We start from the raw sequence: 20,831 nt of genomic DNA, 5'->3' as shown, positions 1-20,831 counted from the left end.
TAATTAGCACACCTGTCAGTTTGAGTTCATCACCCTGTGTATTTAAGTCCTTCAGTTTCCTCAGTTCATTATCTGGTATTGTTTGTCCATTGCACGCTGTTTGTGTTATCATATTGGATTGCCTGAGTTTTGCTTTAGTTAATAAAAAAGGCTGTTATTTTGATTTACTTTTTCTTCTTCTTAATTATTCTCCATCTTCGGACTAAAACGTTACACAAAGTCAAGCAGTTCAGTTGCTCATTGAACAGACAGTTGTTTAACAGAAAATAACACAGCAAAAGTGTTGCCATAATTCTGTAAAAATGCAGTAAAAATGTTAACACATTTATAGAACAACCTGTAAATTGTATAATTTAAAACTAATAAAAAAAAAAATTAAAAAAAAATAAAAAACATTTTAAACCAGTAAATCTGACAGCTTTTTTCGGCTGAATTATCAAGGTCACTCTGATACTAAAATATATTTTGTACTTTGAACATATACTGACAACTACCATAATAACACTAGCAGTAAAGAGGAAGTCACGTGAATTATAGTTCAAGTAGTATTCGATAGTAGGACTGAAAAAGGTTGGACTGTAATGTGATTTATTTCTAGCTTTCCTCTATGGGGTGTCGATCAGAACACACTGGATTCGATCAGTTCCATGCAAAGAAGGTTTATTGTTCACAGTCTTTGGCTGTACACAACACAGTAGTACACTACACAGGCTTTACAGCTTAATAGGGTATTTAGATGTATGTGTGTGTGTGTGGTCTACAAAGGGAAAGGAATAAATATATATATTAACAAATGTCTTGAGTATTATTACACAAACATTATTTCCAAAGCTGCCAATCTCTCAAATAAAGAATTATCAAGTTCAATTCTAGAATAAATAAAGAAATCAATATACAAGCAAGCAACAAAATGGTATATGAATTCAGTAGCATTCTGAACTATCATTCTTTAAATTAGCAAAAAGTGAAGAAATGAAACGGTTCATCCATGTTTTGCGGAGCACACAGAGGAAGTTAACAGAGATGTTGTTTCCACCTGACAGGAGCTGTAGATCACCTCTGTGAGAACGTCATCAGAACCTGCACAGATACAGACTTTATTATATGTTTCTATATCACAGAGCTCAGTTTATGCATATGTAAACTTACTGTCAAAGTGGCAGAGACAGATGAATCTCATGAGTCCAGACAGAATTAAACCAATACCAGTGAAAACCAGCACTACTATAAGCCATGAGACTGTCAAAAGACAAAAATAATGATCTCACAGTCAGGAAAAGGATTCTTCTTATTTTACATTTAAAACAGATTTAATATTCTCTTAAAAAATAAATACGCAAAGATCCACGATCATGTTTCTGACTCTCTGGTGGTTTCAGGCAGAGCAGAAGCTGGTATGAAAACAGCTGATAGAATCAACAGTGTGTCAGAGTGGGATGAGATATGAGAGATATGATACTATTAGCCTAAAATCAGATACCAGAGTCAATGATCAATAATACAGTTTAGCTGTAATTTTACTGTATAACAATATTTGACTGCTAAATCCTGCGACTGACTAATCATAGTCACATAGGAAAGCTGTGCAATAAACACAATAATTTTTGAAGCAATTTAAAGTGAAGTGAGAAAAATGCCTGTGCTTGTCAAGTGTTTTATTTTCAAAATCAAATTAAATCAAATTTTGTCTGTCAAAGTTTCACCAGTAGAGGTCGCTGTTGAGGATGCAAAGAGAATTCCTCGATGTCAAAGGAAGCATTTAGTTTGGAAATAAAACTATTTGGTTTTGGCATTAATACAATATAACATACAATAATACAATATAAATATATTTTAAAAACTGAAAAGTAAGCTGGGAAGAATAATTTAATGTAATAATCATTATAAAATAAATAAAAACATCCACCTATCATTGGTTTCATGTCCTTTTCATTTGCATGTTTCAACTCATTTATAATACACAGCAAACAGCAGAAATTAATATGCAATGGTGTTTTAAATGCATTGTAAAATCTGTGATGATGTGTATGTTGTAAGGTGTATGTCACAGATATGTCTAATTAAAACAAACAAATAAACAAATTACAAATAAAATAAACGCCACTCACAAGTTTTTATGGCTGTTGTCAAATATGTAGATGAGGTGGCTGTTGAGACGGAAAAAAGATATCAATAGAGAAAGGCAACATATTGAAATACTATTTAAACTTTTCATTATTATTATTATTCTGAGACAAAATTTTCAACTGCTACTCCTCCTAGACTTTAATGCCACAGACCTTGGTCCTGTTCTGAAGTTGGTTGCTATATCTTTTCAAACTGTTCAGACTTACAGTTCTCGTATAATTAATAATCAAAAGTAAAATCCCATAGACTTACATTGGCTGAGCAAAAATGCCCCCTCTAGTGGATCAGTACTACTGGAGCGAGCCCTAGGATAAGAAAACTAACCATGTTTCTAACATCTAACCTTATTTGACCCTAACATTTGAACAGGATGTACTGTACGAAACCAATGGTAAACCTGTGACTTTGTGTGTGTGTATAAATAACATAGTTTGGGAAATGAAACTAGACAGTCTGTTAGAATCTTGTGATTAACAAATGAAGTCATCGTTAAAACAAAGTTTGCTTTACCTAGTAACAGAGGGGTTTGCATATGAAGAACCAATCAAATAGTGGGGAAATTATGTAATGCAGCATTACATTTATGCCATACCTCTATACTATAAAAACTGTTGTATTCTTGTGTACTGTGGGATTTCTCAATGGAATTTTTCTGAGATCCTCCGGCCTTGATTCTTCTTGGGAGAGTTTCTCTGAGAACTGCTCGAACACTCTCCCGGCTGTTAATAAAGGCATTTAAAGGACATTTGCTGAAAGTCTGTCTGTTATTAATGCTGCGCAAGAGTAAGAGTAAGAGACTCGGCCAGTTGTCGACGGAAGACGCAGAGAGCTAGAGTATAAAGGTTATTAAGTGTCGATTTGAAGACGCCAGATTTATTGTGTTGATTTGCGGACGCTAGATAGTCAGGTTTAGGGAAAAATCCACTACATGCTCAATATTGATCGGGTCCATGCATGCTTGACAGTTTGAACATTCAAGTGATTTAACATTCAAGTGATTTTAAATGTATACTCTCGCATACATTTCAGGCGAGGCAAGGCGCATCTCAAACAAGCCTACAGTCTCACTGTGGTTAAGCGTTTGTTATCACAGATCTCTGTCTACTGACTCACTATCTTACAGCATCCCACTACTGCTAGAATCAGCTTAAATATGTTGTTTCTGACTTATAGACGGATACCAACCCATGTTGAGTGTCAATGCACCACAGGGATTATGATCAATCATATTAAACTCTAGTATATAAATTTAGTATATTTGTCTTTTCAGTGTTTTGTTATACAGCCTCCGGTCTTTATAAATCATAGCGTAGCCATATAGGTGTAACATCATCGTCACTATTACTCAAGATTACTAAGATTCTCAAGTGAATCAGTTTGAAGTGAAATAATTCATAGTTACTAAACACACTGCAATGACAGTTTCCAAAATAGCAGTGAAATCTCTCACCTAGAACCGTCACTGTAGCAGCAGGAGAATGAGATGATGGTTTATTAATCCCGTGTTCAGTTATTGTGTAGAAGCAGTAAATGTCGACTGATGCAGGAGATTTTACATCTGCCCATCTGAGCACTTCAGCACCAGTGAGATCGAGTTCACACTTCCAACTGGCTTTTGTATTGTTCTCTTCTCTGTTTATGTAGAAATTACACTGATACACTAGTACATCTGCTGGCGTCTCACAGATCATCTTCACTGAGCTGGACTCACTTAGGACGTATGGATATACTTTTACAGCCGGAGCTTCTGAAATAACCCAAAACAGACAAATCAATCACTACATTACATATCGACCACATTTCCAATCATTTTCCAGTCATGGTCCATGTTTTGGTTTAACCTTCAAACAAATTTAAACTCATAAATATCTTTGCAACAGCACCCAACTACACAATGAATAGGCTTAATATACATTACACATAGAGGATCATGAGTTTGTAAGTTCATGTGTTCGCTGCGTTCTACTAAAACATGTACTGATCACACATGCTGAAATATTTTTGACGATTAAACTTTTTTCATTACACTTTTTTAACATACTGTATTTTATCAACATTAAACCGCAGAGAACACTTACTGTAAGTCCGAACCTCCATAAGAAGCTGAAAAGCAATGAAGACGAACAACTCCATTACAGCGAGAATGAGAAAAGAGACAAAATGAGTCTCACACCATAGGTGAATTAGGAAGTAACACAGGAAACCATTTAATGCAGTCAGTTCTATGAAGATGAATGTAGGCTATCATGAGATGACATGTGGGGGGAGTGGGGGCAATTGTAACATGGCTTATTTTTCCAATCAGGAATGAGCTAGAGAGATGATATTCATATTACACATGCTCAGTTAGACCCTATTCCTTCATGGAAGAAAACAGCCACATGTGACCATTCCTTCTGCAAAAAAAAGGAAATACGCACCTTTCACGAAGAGGGCGGAGCTTCAAGAGCTCGTGCTCCGGTGTTCTCTCACGCAATGAAAATGTCAGAAACTATTGTCGCTGCCTGGCTTAAGAAAGGATAGACTCTTTGAATTATATTAAATCAAGTTCTCTTTCTACCTGAAGTAGAAAATATGTAGAAAATCTGAAACCTCGCCTTTAGAGAGATTGTTAATGATTTATGGGGATTATAAAAAAAAATATTGCATTGATTTTTACCATGTAGGCTGGTTGTTTACACACACTGTATAGACACATCTGTGTTCATACCACTTTATAAATAGATAGATAATAGATCCCCTTTAAGTTAGTGGTGTCTGTGCACAAGTAAAATAAATACATTTCTAAAATCTGTTTTGTACTTTTAACATATAGGCCTACTGACATCCACCATATAACACTATAGTAAAGAGGTCACATGATGAATCAAAGTTCATCACAAGCTTTTCCACAAGCTGAGGTAAATCCTAAAGAAGGTGCACAATGTCATGCACGCTCTAAAATAATGCAATAAACATGAACTTAATAACGTAAGAAAAACCTAAAAAGAAACTTAATTATTACCAAAAAAAAAGAGAGAAAAAAGGGTAGGCCTATGTCAGTTTATGGCTATTTACTGTAAATTTAAAATAAAAAGATTTGTTCTTTATCACTTTAAAAATGTGTACATTTAACAGTATTTTACTGTAAAATTACATGATTTTAATGTTAGATCTATTACAATTTTTTCCCTGTATATAGTAAGGGAACTTACTGTTAAATGGCCAGCCGTAACATAAATGAATGTGCTCACTCACAATGTAAAGTCAAACAAAAGTGGATTTATTAAGAAGAAAATAGTGGAAACAAGAATCAAAGGGATCAAATTCAGGAGTGGACCAGGCCACAGTAACAAACAAAAATAACTAGATTAGTACCCTCTAAATTCTATTTAGGGAAAATAGCTCCCTTAACCCAAAAAACAAACGATATATAAAAAAGAAATGGTGTCACGCTCCTTTCCTCCCTTAAACTGAGTATTTATAAATAATATTTACACAATATATAGCTACAAGTGAAGACAGAGTAATCCAAAATGGAAATCTAAGAATTGTAAGTCGAATGGACAAAGCAAGTTTTACAAAGTACACACACAATCACAGAGGAAGACAAGTGGCACACATGCAGCTTTAATAGAGTGTGTTTGGGGTTAACACGATCAATCAAGACTTCTGCTAGATCATGCTGCAGTTAAAATGCAACTTTATTGTTAGCATTCAATAGTTGATTAAAAAGCTGAATTAGATTTCAGCTAATACATTTAACATATTTTACCAATATAAAATCTATTTTCTCCCAAAATCAAAATGTGGGAAAATACCTCCAAGCTGCCTTGGCCTGCTGATCAGTATATGAACTCAGTAGCTACATACTGTAAATATACTATCATTCTTTCTGTACAAATCATTTTTCTATTTTGAGGTGCAAGAAGTGAAGAAATGAAGCGGTTCATCCGTGTTTTGCGGAGCACTCAGAGGAAGTTAACAGAGATGTTGTTTCCACATGGCAGGAGCTGTAGTTCACCTCTGTGAGAACGTCATCAGAACCTGCACACATACAGACTTTATTATTATCATATGTTTCATGGAGCTCAGTTTATGAATAATTATACTTGTACATTGTACTTACTGACAAAGTGGCAGAGACAGATGAATCCCATGAGTCCAGACAGAAATAAACCAATACCAGAGAAAACCAGCACTACTAAAAGCCATGAGCCTGTCAAAAGACAAAAATATATCTATATCAGATTTATGAAATGTATTTTAATTTAACAAGCCACATCATATCATGATGAAAGGAGGAAATTTCAAGGTTCATTTTAGTTTTTACCAACCCGATCTCACAGCAATTCACGTATTATACGAATTGGCTAATTCGTACGAATTCATAAGATTTTTGCTAAATCGTATTTTCTGAGTTGGCCAATTCGTACGAATTAGACACCTTGTCCTCACTCGTACAAATTGGTCGTGAGATAGCATTGGTTTTAACAGATATTAAGATGTTCAGTTTTGTATTGTGTTGTGAGTGAATGAACAACCTTCAGAGTGAATGTGATCAGTAGGAGGAACAGCTGCAACAGAAAAGAATATATTACAATAAAAAACTGATCAACTGCATCATGATTACAGACATCAGTGTTTCTAGATGATCTCACTGTCAGGAAAAGGATTCTTCTTATTTAACATTTAAAAGAGATTTAATATTATATTATCAACAAAGCAAAAATACACTATCATGTTTCTGACTCTCTGGTGGTTTCAGGCAGAGCAGAAGCTGGTATGAAAACAGCTGATAGAATCAACAGTGTGTCAGAGTGGGATGAGATATGAGAGATATTCAAATATTAGCCTAAAATCAGTTGCCAGAGTCAATGATCAATAATACAGTTTAGCTGTAGTTTTACTGTATAACAATATTTGACTGCTAAATCCTGCGACTGACTAATCATAGTCACACAGGAAAGCTGTGCAATAAACACAATCATTTTTGAAGCAATTTAAAGTGAAGTGAGAAAAATGCCTGTGCTTGTCAAGTGTTTTATTTTCAAAATCAAATTAAATCAAATTTTAGCTGTCAAAGTTTCACCAGTAGAGGTCACTGTTGAAGATGCAAAGAGAATTCATCGATGTCAAAGGAAGTAATTAGTTTGGAAATAAAACTATTTGGTTGTGGCATTAATACAATATAACATACAATAATACAATATAAATATATTTTAAAAACTGAAAAGTAAGCTGGGAAGAATATTGTATTTATATTGTATTCATTCAATATATTTTTAAGTATACTTAATGCAGTCAGTATACTAATATGAACGTACTAGTAGTAAACTTGTAAGTTTATTATTTCAATAGTGCTTGGGACAAAATTGGTCCACTTAGTAGAAGTATATGTTTAAGTGTAGGCTACTATACAGTAAGTGTAACAGTAGTAAACTTTAATTGCACAACTACGTTCCTCATTTACAAGTGAACTTAGTAGTAGAACTGAAGTAGTAGTTTACTATTTTAATACTTGTAGTATTTTTTTTTTGTATATGAAAGTACACTTTGAAATAGGGATGCACAGAAATTTCAGCCGCCGAAAATTATCGACCAAAATTGCCTCTTCAGAAGATGCACAACTTCTAAGCAAATGCTCGGTGTTTTTAAAGTGACTTTATTTAAAAGTAATTGTTTTTAAATATTGTAGACATAGATTCAATCAAAATCCATGTGAAAACAGCTTATATTTATCAAAAGAAAATTATGTGTATGGGTAGCGCAACAATGACTGTTTAAGCCCTGTCCCTCACTTCCGGTTCTGTGGCTGCGGTTCTGAAACTGGTTCTGAAACTGGTTCTGGTTCTGAAACTGGTTCTGGTTCTGAAACTGCTGGTGTGCAGCTGGATGCTATTGGGAGATTCAGTCAGTGGTGGGGAAAGAGTAAAGTAGATTTGAAGTAAATTCCTATGTAAACTAAGTGAACTAGCCTACACATATACTCAGAATTGGGAATATATCCGTTTTCTTTACACATCAATATTTTCAAGCAATCTAAGTTTATAAGATTGTATGTAAAACTATGTGAAAAAAGTATTTAGGCTACTCAATCAAAAGATTAAACAACTACAAGCCAAGTTTACTTAGAATACTTAATTATACTTTTAAGTATATCTTGATCAAAAGATTGAGTACAAGTATAGGCCAAATATACTTGGACCTTCCTGTTAGCATAAGTAAAGTATACTTAAGTGCAATTTCAAGTATATTTCTGAGAAAAGTAGACTGAAAGTAGTATACTTTCTTATTTTTAGTTTAAAAGAAGTATACAATAGCACACTTGAATAAACTTGTTTTTCGTAAGGGTAGGCCTATATATTCGTCATAGTCACATAAAGCTGAGAACTAAGAAAGAATAATTTTCACATTGAAGCAATTTAAAGCGAAATGAGCAAAATGTCTCTGTGTGCTTGTCAAGGATGTTTTATTTTAAAAATGAAACTTCACTCACAAGTTGTTTTGGCTGTCAAAGTTTCACCAGTAGAGGTCGCTGTTGAAGCTGCAAAGAGAATACAAATTATGCATTTAGTTTGGAAATAAAACTATAATTACAATAGTACTGATAATAATATTATAGTATGACATACAATATAACATAATATCAGAAATACTCTATGATATGATAATCCTCTACAGGTATATTGAGACATAAGGTTACTCACTTGTTTTTGTGGCAGTTGTCAAAGTTTGACCAGTAGAGGCTATCACACATTGGACAAATAAAAGTAGATGTAAAGTAATTAATTTGTGTTTTTTTTTTTTTTTTTAAGAAAAGTGATTAAGTTTTTCTGTTGTAAATAAATCAGTTATTTCAACATATGCATTAAAAAAAACGTACTCTGGATTGTTATTGTCACTGGATCGGAATAAAGAGATGCTGCAATAACTTCTGACAGCTTTGCAGTGTAGTAGCAGGTTATTCTCACAGATGAACTCTGACCTTCTGACCAAATACTGATCTGAGATCCAGTGAGTGAGAGCTGACATGATGAGCTCTGTTCTGATTTACTCTCTCTTCCATTTATGTTAAAGACACACATCTCCATCTTCAGATCTTTAGTATTCTCACAGCTCAGCTGAACTGTGTCTGTTTCCTTAATAACTGAAGCAGATGCTGTTAACTTGGCCGGCCAAAGAGCTAATGAATAAGAAAGAAAAAGACTGAGTAATGACCTAAAAAGGAATCGGACATCTTGATTGCTTGGTTTCTGTTTTTAAAAATAGCTGGCAGAGAAACCTCATTGGTCCAAACAGTCTAATTGCTATTTTCAGGAGTCACCAATCTTTGACTAATGAATTTCCATGACTTTTCCATGATCTTCCCAGTCATTCATGATTGTTAGATTATTGTATTACATAAATATTTGGAGAGATTTATAAATTACTTTCACATTTCACTTTGCAAATTTCACACACAAGCTCTCGCATAGACGAATATTGATTAAACATTTTTTTAGACATATTCGACACTTACATTTGTACTCATCTGCATGACAGGCCATGGCAGATGTTCACAAGTCTTTCATCTGGAGTCCGAGTCAAGCCTGAAGTCTTTGTCACTGGAGTCTGAGTCAAGGAGTCTTTTTTCACAAGTCCGAGTCGAGTATAGCTTGCAGTCCAAAGGAACCATGCAGCTACACCACAGTATAATATGTAATGTAATAACCTTTGTGGATGCGATGTCTCATCAAATTTGAAGTTGTCGTTCCGGTATCTTTAATTGTTTCCTCACATTCTTTGCATCTAACCGATCTAACATGTAAATAAACCCAAATGAAAGAACATATGGTTTCTCCAGTCATGTTTCATGGGACTTTCATTATGACATTTCGGAGTTTACGCGCAATTTACAGACATAGTCTACGTAATCCAGTTCTATGACAAATGGTCCGAACTATACCGCGACACGTAGAAATATATGTGACGCATATATTATAAAACCATTCAAATAAAACACAAAATTCTTTCTTTATTAGTAGGATATTAAGAATTAAAGACTTGAGTCGTTTTTAAAATATTCACAAGTCTTTTTGTCGAGTCTGAGTCAAGTCAGAAGATCAGGTCGAGTCCAAGTCAAGTCTGAAGTCTATTAAAATGCGACAAGTCAATAGTTAATTTGACTCAATAATTTGGCAACAAGGGAGTCGAAATTTGGCACTACACCGGCCCAATTGAATAAATAAGCTTTCCATTGATTAATGGTTTGTTAGGATAGGATAATATTTGGCCGAGATACAATCATTTGAAAATCTGGAATCTGGGGGTGCTAACAAATCTAAATATTGAGAAAATCGCCTTTAAAGTTGTCCTTTTTTGTTCGCGATTTTGCTGCCAGCATCCACTATAAATATGAACTTATTTTAAAAGACATTAAACAGCATAAATCACTTACTGGTAGACTGAACCTCCATAAGAAGCTGAAAAGCAATGAAGATGAACAACTCCATTACAGCGAGTGTGAGAAAAGAGACGAGACTTCAAGTCACACATCAGACCACAGGAAACCATTTAATGCACTGAACGGTTTTAAGTAGATGAAATAGATAAAAAAAAATACTAAACTTATAGCCATGTGCAATGAAACGTGTATCAGTGTGCATAAGAATTTCTCATATAGTTTTATAATGTCCAATGAATACTGACAACCATACTGGTGACTTATTGAGTTAAGAGTTATCTAAAGATATCCATTCTCTGACTAATAAATCCTCTTGTTAGTGTTCTGCATATTAAATATAACAGAATTTAGTATTTTCTGTAAACCTTATGAATAGAAGCCTTATTGTCCTTATTGTAATGTACAGCAGTGAAGATCAGTAGGAAACAGAAGTTAAAATGTTAATGCATGATATAAATAGACAAACAATATCTGACATGCATCTTAATGAATTGAAAGTGCAAGAAAAAATATTAAATTAAAAGAGATCAGATCCTCCTGAAATTATAAGTTTAAAGGGATATGTAGCAAATTAGCTCAAATTGTCCATTTCAAAGTCAGACAGCTGCCTTCTAACAATCAGTGTCCTTAGAAATGCTTTGAACATCAAAGTCAGTGAGAAAGACATATACTGTAAGCAAGTTCATCAGAACATACATCATATAATTCACCCGCTATATTGCTATATGTACCCGGCTTTTCCTGTCCTGTGCACGTAGACAGGCTACATTAGGCCTACATGTTTGTGACAGTAGGAAACACAGGCGATTTCAAACCTTTTTGAGACTGTCTTTGATACACTGCAGTTGTAAGGAGAAAATACTCAGCAATGATGTTGACTGATGAAGTTGCACATGGTTTGGCTTAAAGTAGGCTATATTAAAAACACCACATAGATATCTAAACAACATTAAAACCGTATACCAAATGGGATTTCTGTTTCTGTTTGGCAAAAAAAGAAAAAGAAAAAGTCTCTTTAACATGATCTTTTAAAATGCATTTCCCTGATTCTGAGAGCTTTTATCAGCATATAGCTCCCAGAATATTTTTATATGAACATGTGCAGAATTAATTCTCTTGTACAGTGGATATTCCGAACAGTGTTATGTACACTTTTCTATTGCAGTGCAGTGCAGTTCTATTGCATAGTCTTTATTTGTTCAGTTAAAATCACAAAAGAAAGTGCATACAAACGTGTCCCTGCTCTTGATATACAATCACTTATGAAGATCATTGGTTTTAATGAGAAAAATGTCTGGACAGTGTAGATTCTGTGGCTGTTTTCAAAGTTTCCCCAGTAGAGGATTGGCCACTGAATCAGCAAAGAGAATTCAACAATGTCACAGAGGGTACTTCTCAATATCCCTCCTCGTCTCCTCTCTCCTCCGTCCTCCATCCTATGACCTGGGGTGCTTTTCAATATCCCTCCTAGTCTCCTCTCTCCTCCGTCCTCCATCCTATGACCCGGAATCCGATCGAGCTCAGCCATCTTGAAGGACATCTCAATTCTCTAATTGCACCGCGAGGAGGCGAGGATCGAGGAGGGAGGAGGCTTCATGAGGAGCGATGAGCGAGCATACACAGGTGTATCCTATGCAGAAGTCTTTTATCGACTTAACGTGACGCACATATAAATTCTCCGCCCCCTTCACATCTGCTCCAAGTGCTAACCATGGCAGAAAATTCAAACACACATAAATGTATTAAGCATGAATGTGGGTTATTTTTTGACAGTGCCTTTAATTTCGATGTATAACGTGTACTTTTCAGCACAGTTTTAATTATGTTTATTACGTTTCTTGATTTTTACTGGCTTATTGCTTTTAATTGTTTAATTAATGCCTCTTATATTGATAAATGGGGAATAGAGAATGATTTTAATGTAGGCCTGTAGTTAATTATTTTTAATGTGGTGAGTATTTGTAGTTTATGCCTGCAGGGGTTAATATGCAACACATTAACATTTCAAACTGCTTCACTGTAGTGTAAAATTCTTTCTTACAGGGACTGATGAGGAGACCGAAAACTTAATTAAATTCCGTATGGAGCTCGATTCCGGCTTCACTGGGAAGAGGAACAGTGCCAAAAAAGGCTGGATGTGAGTTATTTTCCAGTATGCATAGAAAAATATGCTTTGTCTTCACTTTGTTTGATAAATGCAGTGAGGTTTTAGATAATATTTATAATAATATTGTTACACTATCTTTGTCTGTGTTTGACTAAATAATTTGTTGATTTTTATTGTGTAGTAAAGTTCTTCAGAGGATTGGTTTAGATGGAAAAGTTACACCAAGTCAGATTTCCAAAAAATGGGACAATCTAAAAAGAAAATATAAGGTATGTACAAAATGAATGCATGTATTTATTTCATTTGGTGTGAATTTTCTTCTTGCTAGTTTAATAGAGAATAGATTCATTTTATTTTAGGAGCTCCGCTGTCCTCCTACGGGAACTGGAACAGATAGTGGGGAGGCCACAGCAGCCACATGGCTGTGGTTTTCTGCCATGCATGAGGCCATTGGGGGGAGGCCATCTATTGAGCCTCCCATCCTGATAGACTCATGCGATGCAGAAGTCATTGGCTGTTCTGCTGTGTCCAAAGAACCTGGCTTGTCACCATCCGCATCTGTGGAGGAAAGGACGGTGCCTGCACCGTCTGGCACAGGCAACTCCCAGGAGGAAAGTCCCTGTACTTCTTCGGGTCCCCCGCCACCTAAAAAGAAAAGATCCAACAGAGTGCTAGATTTTCTAGAGAAGGAGACTGAAAAAGAGGACGAACGTTTTCAGGCCACGCACAAATTAATGCAATCTACTTCAAATAGGTTCCTTGACCTCTTTGAACAGTTGATTAAAAAAAGTTGAACACTATCTCTGTTTGTCGTTTTTGCTTTGAGAATTTTTTTGTGTGGCATTATATGCCTTAATAGATGTTTTATGGTAAACAGTTGCCAGATGAGTACAAAACAAAAATATTGGCTTAATTGGAAAACATGTTTATTTACATTAAACTATTTTATCTATTGATAATGTGGGTATTGCAAATAATTTAATGCATGAGGCTAGAGACATGGGGAACTTTTTTTATTTTTAATAATCTGACCTTAAACATTGTGTGGAGTAACATCTTTGTCTTTCTACAAATAATCATGCTCATTTAACTCCATTGGATACACCTGAGGAGCTGCCAGTTTTGCTGCCAGTTTATCACGCCAGGCATTTCCACCACAGACCCCTCTCACTGGACAGGGTGGAGGTAAACCAACATCATCCACAACTTCAGGGCCTTCAATTATGTCTCCTGTTGTCAGGCAAATGTTATGCAGAACTGCACACGCCATGATAACTGTTGGGGCAAAGGTGTGGTCCACCTCAAGAGACTTGAAAAGCAGGGACCTCCAGCATGTTTTCATCATACCAAAGACCCGCTCAATTATGGAGCGAGCCTTGGCGTGGTAGTGATCGAAGCGGGCCTGCACTCTCCCTTGCACTGGCTCCCGGTACGGAGTAATGATGGCCACAGGATGGATGATGCAGGGGTAGCCTCCATCCCCCAAAAGAAAGTATCCTTGTGGAGGATACAATGCCTCTTTATATATCTTGCTGTTTCTCAGGACTCTAGTGTCATGGACAGAACCAGGATATCCCACAAAAACATTAAGGAACCGGCCCTTCCCATCGCATACTGCCTGCATCTGAATGGATGGGAAGAGTTTTCTATTGATGTAGTCCTGGCCAGTGGGTCCAGCTGGGGTCTTGATGCGGACATGACATCCATCTATAGCACCCACACACTTGGAGAAGATAGCCAAATTTTCAAAACCAAGGACAACCTCATCAAGGTCTTGTGCATCTGGCAACATGACCTGCTGGCGCAGGGATGCAATCTTTATGGTTCCTGCGTGAACCAGCCTGCAAACAGAGGATACTGGCACCTGAAAGGCCCGGGACACCACACTGTATGACAGACCATGTGCTAGCCAGTACACAGTTATCAGTATGGTTATGTGGTGTCCCCAACCATGTGCTTCATGTTGTGGCAGCATCCTTATCAAAGCTTCCCGGCTAGAGAGTAGAGTCCCGGCTCAGTCAAAAGTCCACCTTGAGGTTCTGCCTACCATCGAAGTATAATTTTAGCAGTGGTACGGTGGCATTTATTTCAGCATAAATCGGAGTAGCTGTTCTTTTAACCTGTAATTAAAAATAGCATGTAAATATGTTTATTTTATGTATAAGCACATAGCACTCATCAGTTTAAATTAAGAAATGATACACAACAAAGAAGGCTGTGAATCTGAATTCAAATATTAACCCCACAACATATCTGCACATAGTATTTTTAACAATACCTCAGCCAGGAGTAGGACACAATGACGCAATCATGCTTTCCATCTGCTCGAGCGACGATCCCTGTTGTGCAATTCATGTTGTGCAATTTGGTGAAGAATGTGGTGTAATGATAGGGCACAGGATATCTACTATCGTTTCATCGTAATTGTAGGTGGAAATGTGTAATGCAGATTGGTTTATATACAGAATACACACCTGACTCTTATAAAAGTCCAATGATGATGTGATGGAATTAACAATAATACTATTAGCCATTATTGTTTACATGTACAAGACACAAATGTATGTAAAAATCACAACAACTCTAGTAGGACAGTTGCAGAATTATATCAAAGCACCAAAATTAAACAAACTGTCATACTATAGCCTACTACAAAAAAAAAAAAAAAAAAAAAAACATTTAATACCTGTGAATAATTCATTGTATGCAAATGGATGAAATGGATGTAAAAAAAAATGTATTGCATCACAATAAGTGTATTGTGATTGTCAAAACATTTTAGTAACTAAACTGAATTTTATTAGGTTTCGTGACGTTACAATGTTTACATGGTAGGCTACAATTTCTGGTAAGCTACGCTTTTTTATTATTTCAATTCAATTCAATTATTGTGATTTGATTTAATATTGACTCATTTGGATAAATATTAGGTAGGCTACACAAGGTAGGCATTAATTTTTCTCAAGAAAAAAACAACTCACCTAATGCTGTAAACATACAGAGAGCCCTATCAGCTGGCAGTATTATTTAAGGTTAAAAATTTAATTAAATATAATGCGTTTTTTTTATTATAATAACAACTTTATTTAATGATATAAGTCAAAATATAATAAATATGTAATATAGTACACATATCAGCCAACTAACGTGCTATAGCCTATATTATGGTCATCAAATGGCTTTTCTGAGGTAAATGTTATGTGACATAATTGTTCTCCAGCTGTTTTATTGACCTCTTTGTTTGATTGATTGGTCGATATTATATATGAGGAATATACATTTCGGTAAGTTGTAGCCTACTGTATCTTTCAGTGTTTATTTACTATTAGCTAGTAGAGATGATCGGTTCACGTGCCGCTAGGGATCTGTCACATTTACAAGCGCCAAAACGGTATTTATTGTTTGAATTTCGTAATAAAAGTGACAGAATCTGATAGCTGAGATTTTTTTATATCATAACTAACCTGTCGGTCCTCTTTGTCTAGTCTGTGGATCCTCTTTGTTTCGCGATTTTTCTGTGCGTGAGAAAATGGATGTGTGGCGTGAGAGCGTGTGAAAAGTGTCAATTGCGTATGTCTCACGGTGAATGCGTGAGAGTTGGCAGCTCTATCATAATGTTTTTAAAATAAGTCTCATATGCTCACCAAGGCTGCATATATTTGATTTAAAAAACGGTAATGTTGTGAAATATTACAATTTAATATAACTAATATATATAACTGGACTCAGTGCTCGTAATTCGTGCAAGCAATTAGTAAAAATAGGCTACAATAGCCTGTTACAATATGTTATATATTCAGAAGGATGTGACAGACCATGTATGGTTGAACTGTGAGTCCTGTGTATTTGACGTCATTGAGATGCGCGAGCACGTGAAGTAAAGTGAAAGCACTGAGAAGCATGCGGTTGTGAGATTCTTTTATTTATATAAAAAATAGAGAGATTGACAGAGAGAACCAAGCTTAACATGGTGGCAGCGGTAAAGTACGATATAAAAGTGAAATATTAAGTTTGCTATCGAGAAAGCAATTGCGAGAGACGAGGTCCGATCATGGAGGGTGCGTTCGGATTGAAACCGCCAGCAAATTTTGACTGGAATGCTACATGCATACCCAAAGCTTGGAAAGCGTGGGAAGAGGAGTTTTCCCTGTACATGGATTTGTCGCTTACGGACGCGGACAACAAAACGAAGGTAAAAGTTTTCCAATATCTAATCGGAGAAACAGGAAGAGAACTGTGTAAGACGCTGAGCGCGGCGTTGCCGGCTGACGGCGAGCTGACGCTGGAATGGCTGTTAACCGCGTTCAGAAATCATTGCAATCCAGCACCGAATGAAACTGTGGAAAGATACAAATTTTTCTCCAGAAATCAGAACTCAGGCGAAACGTTTGACAAGTATGTTACTGACTTGAAAGTGCTGGCTGACACATGCAATTTTGGATCGGCGAGAGATTCTCTGATTAGAGACCGAATAGTATGCGGCATAATGAACTCGCACGTGAGAGAACGCCTATTAAGAGAGATGGACCTGACACTTGATAAGTGTGTGAGGATATGTAAAGCATCAGAACTGTCAAAAGAGAATGTGATGACTATTGAGGGTCAGAAAACGGAAGTGCACGCAGTTCAGAGAGTTAGACAGGCCCAGAGTGCCAAACAGACACAACCAGCTAAGTGCAAATTCTGTGGAAAACAGCATGAGTGGAAAAAACTGAGTTGCCCAGCTTATGGAAAGCAGTGCAGAAAATGTGGCAAGCTGAACCATTTTGCATCCACATGCAAAACAAAAGAGACCATGCGAAAAGGAATACACAGTGTGGCAGAAAAGGAAGAAGAACCGTATCAAGAAATCCTAAGCCTTAGTTCACAAAAGGAGGACAAACATGAAAAACAGCTGTTTGCAACCATGCTGATAGGTGAGAGGCCAGTAAAATTTCAACTAGACTGCGGAGCCAGTTGCAACGTCATACCCAGTCAACTGTTAAACCCTGACACAATAATGGAAAAGACTGAACAGATTCTGGTCATGTATAACAAGAGCACTTTGAAACCCATAGGGAAGTGCAGAATAAAAATAAGAAATCCCAGAAACAGAAAACTTTATCGTCTGGAGTTCATTGTAGTGGAGGAAAGCTCATCAGTGCCCCTGCTAGGAAACAAGGCTGTGCAAGCAATGGATCTGGTAAGAATACAGCATGAAAACATTATGGCAATTGATGATATTGTTACCACAGAGAGATGCAAAGAAAACGAAACGTGGGACAAGAAAGACATACAACGAGAGTATGCTGATGTATTTGAGGGAGATGGATGCCTGGAAGGGAAATACAACCTCGAGGTGGATCCTGAAGTTAAACCGGTGAGGCTTCCAAAGCGCAGAGTTCCGGTGGCACTAATGAAACATCTAAAAGACGAACTAGGAAGCCTGGCAGAGAGAGGCATCATAGCTCAGGTGGAAAAGAGCACAGATTGGATTAGCAGCATGGTGGTGGTGAAGAAACCAAGTGGGAAATTAAGAATTTGTATTGACCCAAGACCACTAAACAAGGCACTGAAGCGTCAGCACTTTCCTTTGCCTACCATAGACGATGTTCTCCCGGATCTGACCAAGGCGAGAGTTTTCACAGTGTGTGATGTAAAGGACGGATTCTGGCATGTAAGGCTGTCAGAAGAGTCAAGTTATCTTACTACTTTCGCTACTCCGTTTGGCAGGTATAGATGGATCAGAATGCCCATGGGGATCAGCCCGGCTCCAGAAGTTTTCCAGCACAGGTTGACTCAGGCGCTGGAGGGGCTCTCAGGAATCCGAATAATAGCGGATGATATCCTCATCTGTGGGGAAGGCGATAATGATGAGACAGCTGAGAAAGATCATAACGAAAAACTAAGACAACTACTGGAGCGATGTAGAAACAGAAACATCAAACTAAACTTCAACAAACTCAGGCTGAAACAGAAAGAGGTGCCATACATCGGACACAGACTGACTTCGGAAGGTCTAAAGGTTGATCCAGAGAAGGTGAGAGCCATAGTGGAGATGCCCAGACCGTCAGATGTGAAGGGGTTGCAGAGACTATTTGGTATGGTGAATTATCTGTCCAAATTTTGTGCACACTTATCAGATAGCTGTGACACATTAAGACAACTGACACACAGAGATGTGGTGTGGGAGTGGACTGATATACAGGAAGAAGCATTCAATAAATTGAAACAAATAATTGCCTCTGCACCTGTTTTGAAATACTATAACCCAGAAGAAGACCTGGTTCTTCAGTGTGACTCCTCAGAGAAAGGGCTGGGTGCAGCACTTTTGCAGGCAGGACAACCAGTTGCTTTTTGCAGCAGAGCACTTACACCCACGGAAAAGGGGTATGCTCAAATAGAGAAAGAATGCCTGGCAATCCTGTTTGGGATGGAGAAATTCCACCAGTACACCTATGGCCGGAAAGTAGAAGTCCATTCTGACCACAAACCCCTTGAAACTATCACAAGAAAGCCACTTCTAGACGCACCTAAGAGATTGCAGAGGATGCTTTTGAGGCTTCAGCGATATGATATCAATGTTGTCTATATTCCAGGTCGACTAATGTACCTAGCAGACACCCTCAGCAGAGCGTACTTACCGGAATGTGCTTCAGAAGGATCCGTAGAGACAGAAATTGAGACGATTAACATGCTGCAGTACCTGCCCATATCAGAAGGAAGTCTACAGAAGATACAGAAAGAAACGGCTAGGGATGGGACATCTCAGATATTACAGCAAGTGATAGTCCAAGGATGGCCAGAAGAGAAAACTCAGCTGAAAGACGAGGTGAGACCATTTTTTTCAGTAAGAGAAGAGCTTAGTGTGCAACATGGTGTGATTTTCAGAGGAGAGAGAGCTGTAATACCAGCACAGCTAAGAACAGAAATCATGGAGAGAATTCATGCTTCGCACTTAGGCATAGAAAGCTGCTTACGCCGAGCAAGAGACTGCGTATACTGGCCGGGGATGAGTGCCGCCATAAGAACATACGTAGGAAACTGTGCAGTTTGCAGAGCAGTGGATGCACGGCAGCAGAAAGAGACAATGTGCCCACATGACATTCCTATGAGACCATGGTCAAAAGTGGGAACAGATTTGTTTTCATTTAACAACAGAGCATATCTCATCACAGTGGATTACTTTTCAAACTTCTGGGAAGTAGACTGTCTCACAGACACCAGGTCAAGTACAGTAATACACAAGTTAAAGGCCCATTTTGCACGACACGGAATCCCAGACACTGTGATCTCTGATAACGGACCACAGTACAGCTCACAAGAATTCAAGCAGTTCAGTACAGCTTGGGAATTTAAGCATGTAACGTCATCTCCAGCATATCCGCAAAGCAACGGCAAAGCTGAGTCTGCGGTAAAGACGGCCAAACAGCTGATGGAAAAGGCAAAGAGAGCAAAGACTGATCCATATCTAGCTATTCTAGAACACAGGAACACACCATCTCAGGGGTTCCATGCCAGTCCTGCACAAAGACTCATGAGCAGAAGAACTAAAACATTACTGCCGACACATGACAGCCTCCTGCAGCCAGGTGTTGTAAACACAGAACATGCAGTAAAAGACAACCAACGCAAACAAGCCTTCTACTACAACAGAGGAGCAAAAGATCTTAGACCTCTCCAGCAAGGAGAACACGTAAGAGTTCAGCTGGACACGAAACACAGATCGGATTGGACACCAGCGAAAGTGTTAAGAATTGCCAATAATAGATCTTACACGGTTAAGCTGGAAAATGGAACTGTTGTAAAGAGAAATCGGACACATCTCAGGACAGTGCCTGGAGGACCACTCAGAGCAGACACACAAAACATGAGTGAACAGTATAATCAGAAGACCATTCTGGATGAGGGACAATCACAGACAGTACCAGAGACACACACACGCACACAACATTCGGATAACAGCAACAGTGTTGTGACAACCAGATGTGGCAGAATAGTCAAGAGACCAACACACTTGAAAGATTTTGTTTAAATCTGTTTAATTGTTATTGTGACACAGAAGAGTTACTTTGAGTATCTGTTATATTGTTGTTCTTAGTCACAAGTTTATTGCATACAGTGACCACAGTGACAGTAAAAAAAAAAAAAAAAGAAAAAAAAAAGAAAGGATGTTACAATATGTTATATATT

At 37.2% G+C, this 20,831-nt stretch overlaps 2 protein-coding genes and 1 long non-coding RNA gene across 4 annotated transcripts in view; all 3 read right to left on the bottom strand.

Annotated features, from left to right (window-relative positions):
* Positions 1–20,831, bottom strand: part of LOC311281708 (uncharacterized protein) — a 134,678-nt gene that overhangs the window by 105,022 nt on the left and 8,825 nt on the right. The gene's annotated exons all lie outside the window — the stretch shown is intronic.
* LOC311281592 lies at positions 760–2,147 on the bottom strand. Its single transcript, XR_014625823.1, has 3 exons — positions 2,109–2,147; positions 1,150–1,239; positions 760–1,080 (listed from the first exon to the last, which is right to left on the bottom strand). It is a non-coding gene; the product is annotated as an uncharacterized lncRNA (long non-coding RNA).
* Positions 5,370–9,272, bottom strand: LOC311281716 (uncharacterized protein). The gene is made up of 7 exons (XM_084394923.1): positions 8,993–9,272; positions 8,817–8,855; positions 8,606–8,653; positions 6,848–6,901; positions 6,651–6,683; positions 6,236–6,325; positions 5,370–6,153 (listed from the first exon to the last, which is right to left on the bottom strand). The coding sequence occupies exons 1-7, from the start codon at positions 9,198–9,200 to the stop codon at positions 6,056–6,058; spliced, it is 570 nt and encodes a 189-aa protein (XP_084251049.1). The 5' UTR covers positions 9,201–9,272; the 3' UTR covers positions 5,370–6,055.

The sequence above is a fragment of the Rutilus rutilus genome (genome assembly GCF_951802725.1).
Source record: "Rutilus rutilus genome assembly, chromosome: 22".
NCBI lineage: Eukaryota > Metazoa > Chordata > Actinopteri > Cypriniformes > Leuciscidae > Rutilus > Rutilus rutilus.
Note: the sequence above shows the minus strand (reverse complement) of the source record. Positions and strands in the feature narration are given on the sequence as shown.

What these genes read in the sequence shown, in the direction of transcription:
- LOC311281716 (XM_084394923.1), bottom strand. Translation starts at nt 9,200, where the DNA reads ATGGAGATGTGTGTCTTTAACATAAATGGAAGAGAGAGTAAATCAGAA. An exon ending in AGTGACAATAACAATCCAGA is followed by an intron (nt 8,856 to 8,992) that starts GTACGTTTTTTT and finishes AATGTGTGATAG; the next exon opens with CCTCTACTGGTCAAACTTTG. An exon ending in CTGTCTCTGCCACTTTGTCA is followed by an intron (nt 6,154 to 6,235) that starts GTAAGTACAATG and finishes GTATGTGTGCAG; the next exon opens with GTTCTGATGACGTTCTCACA.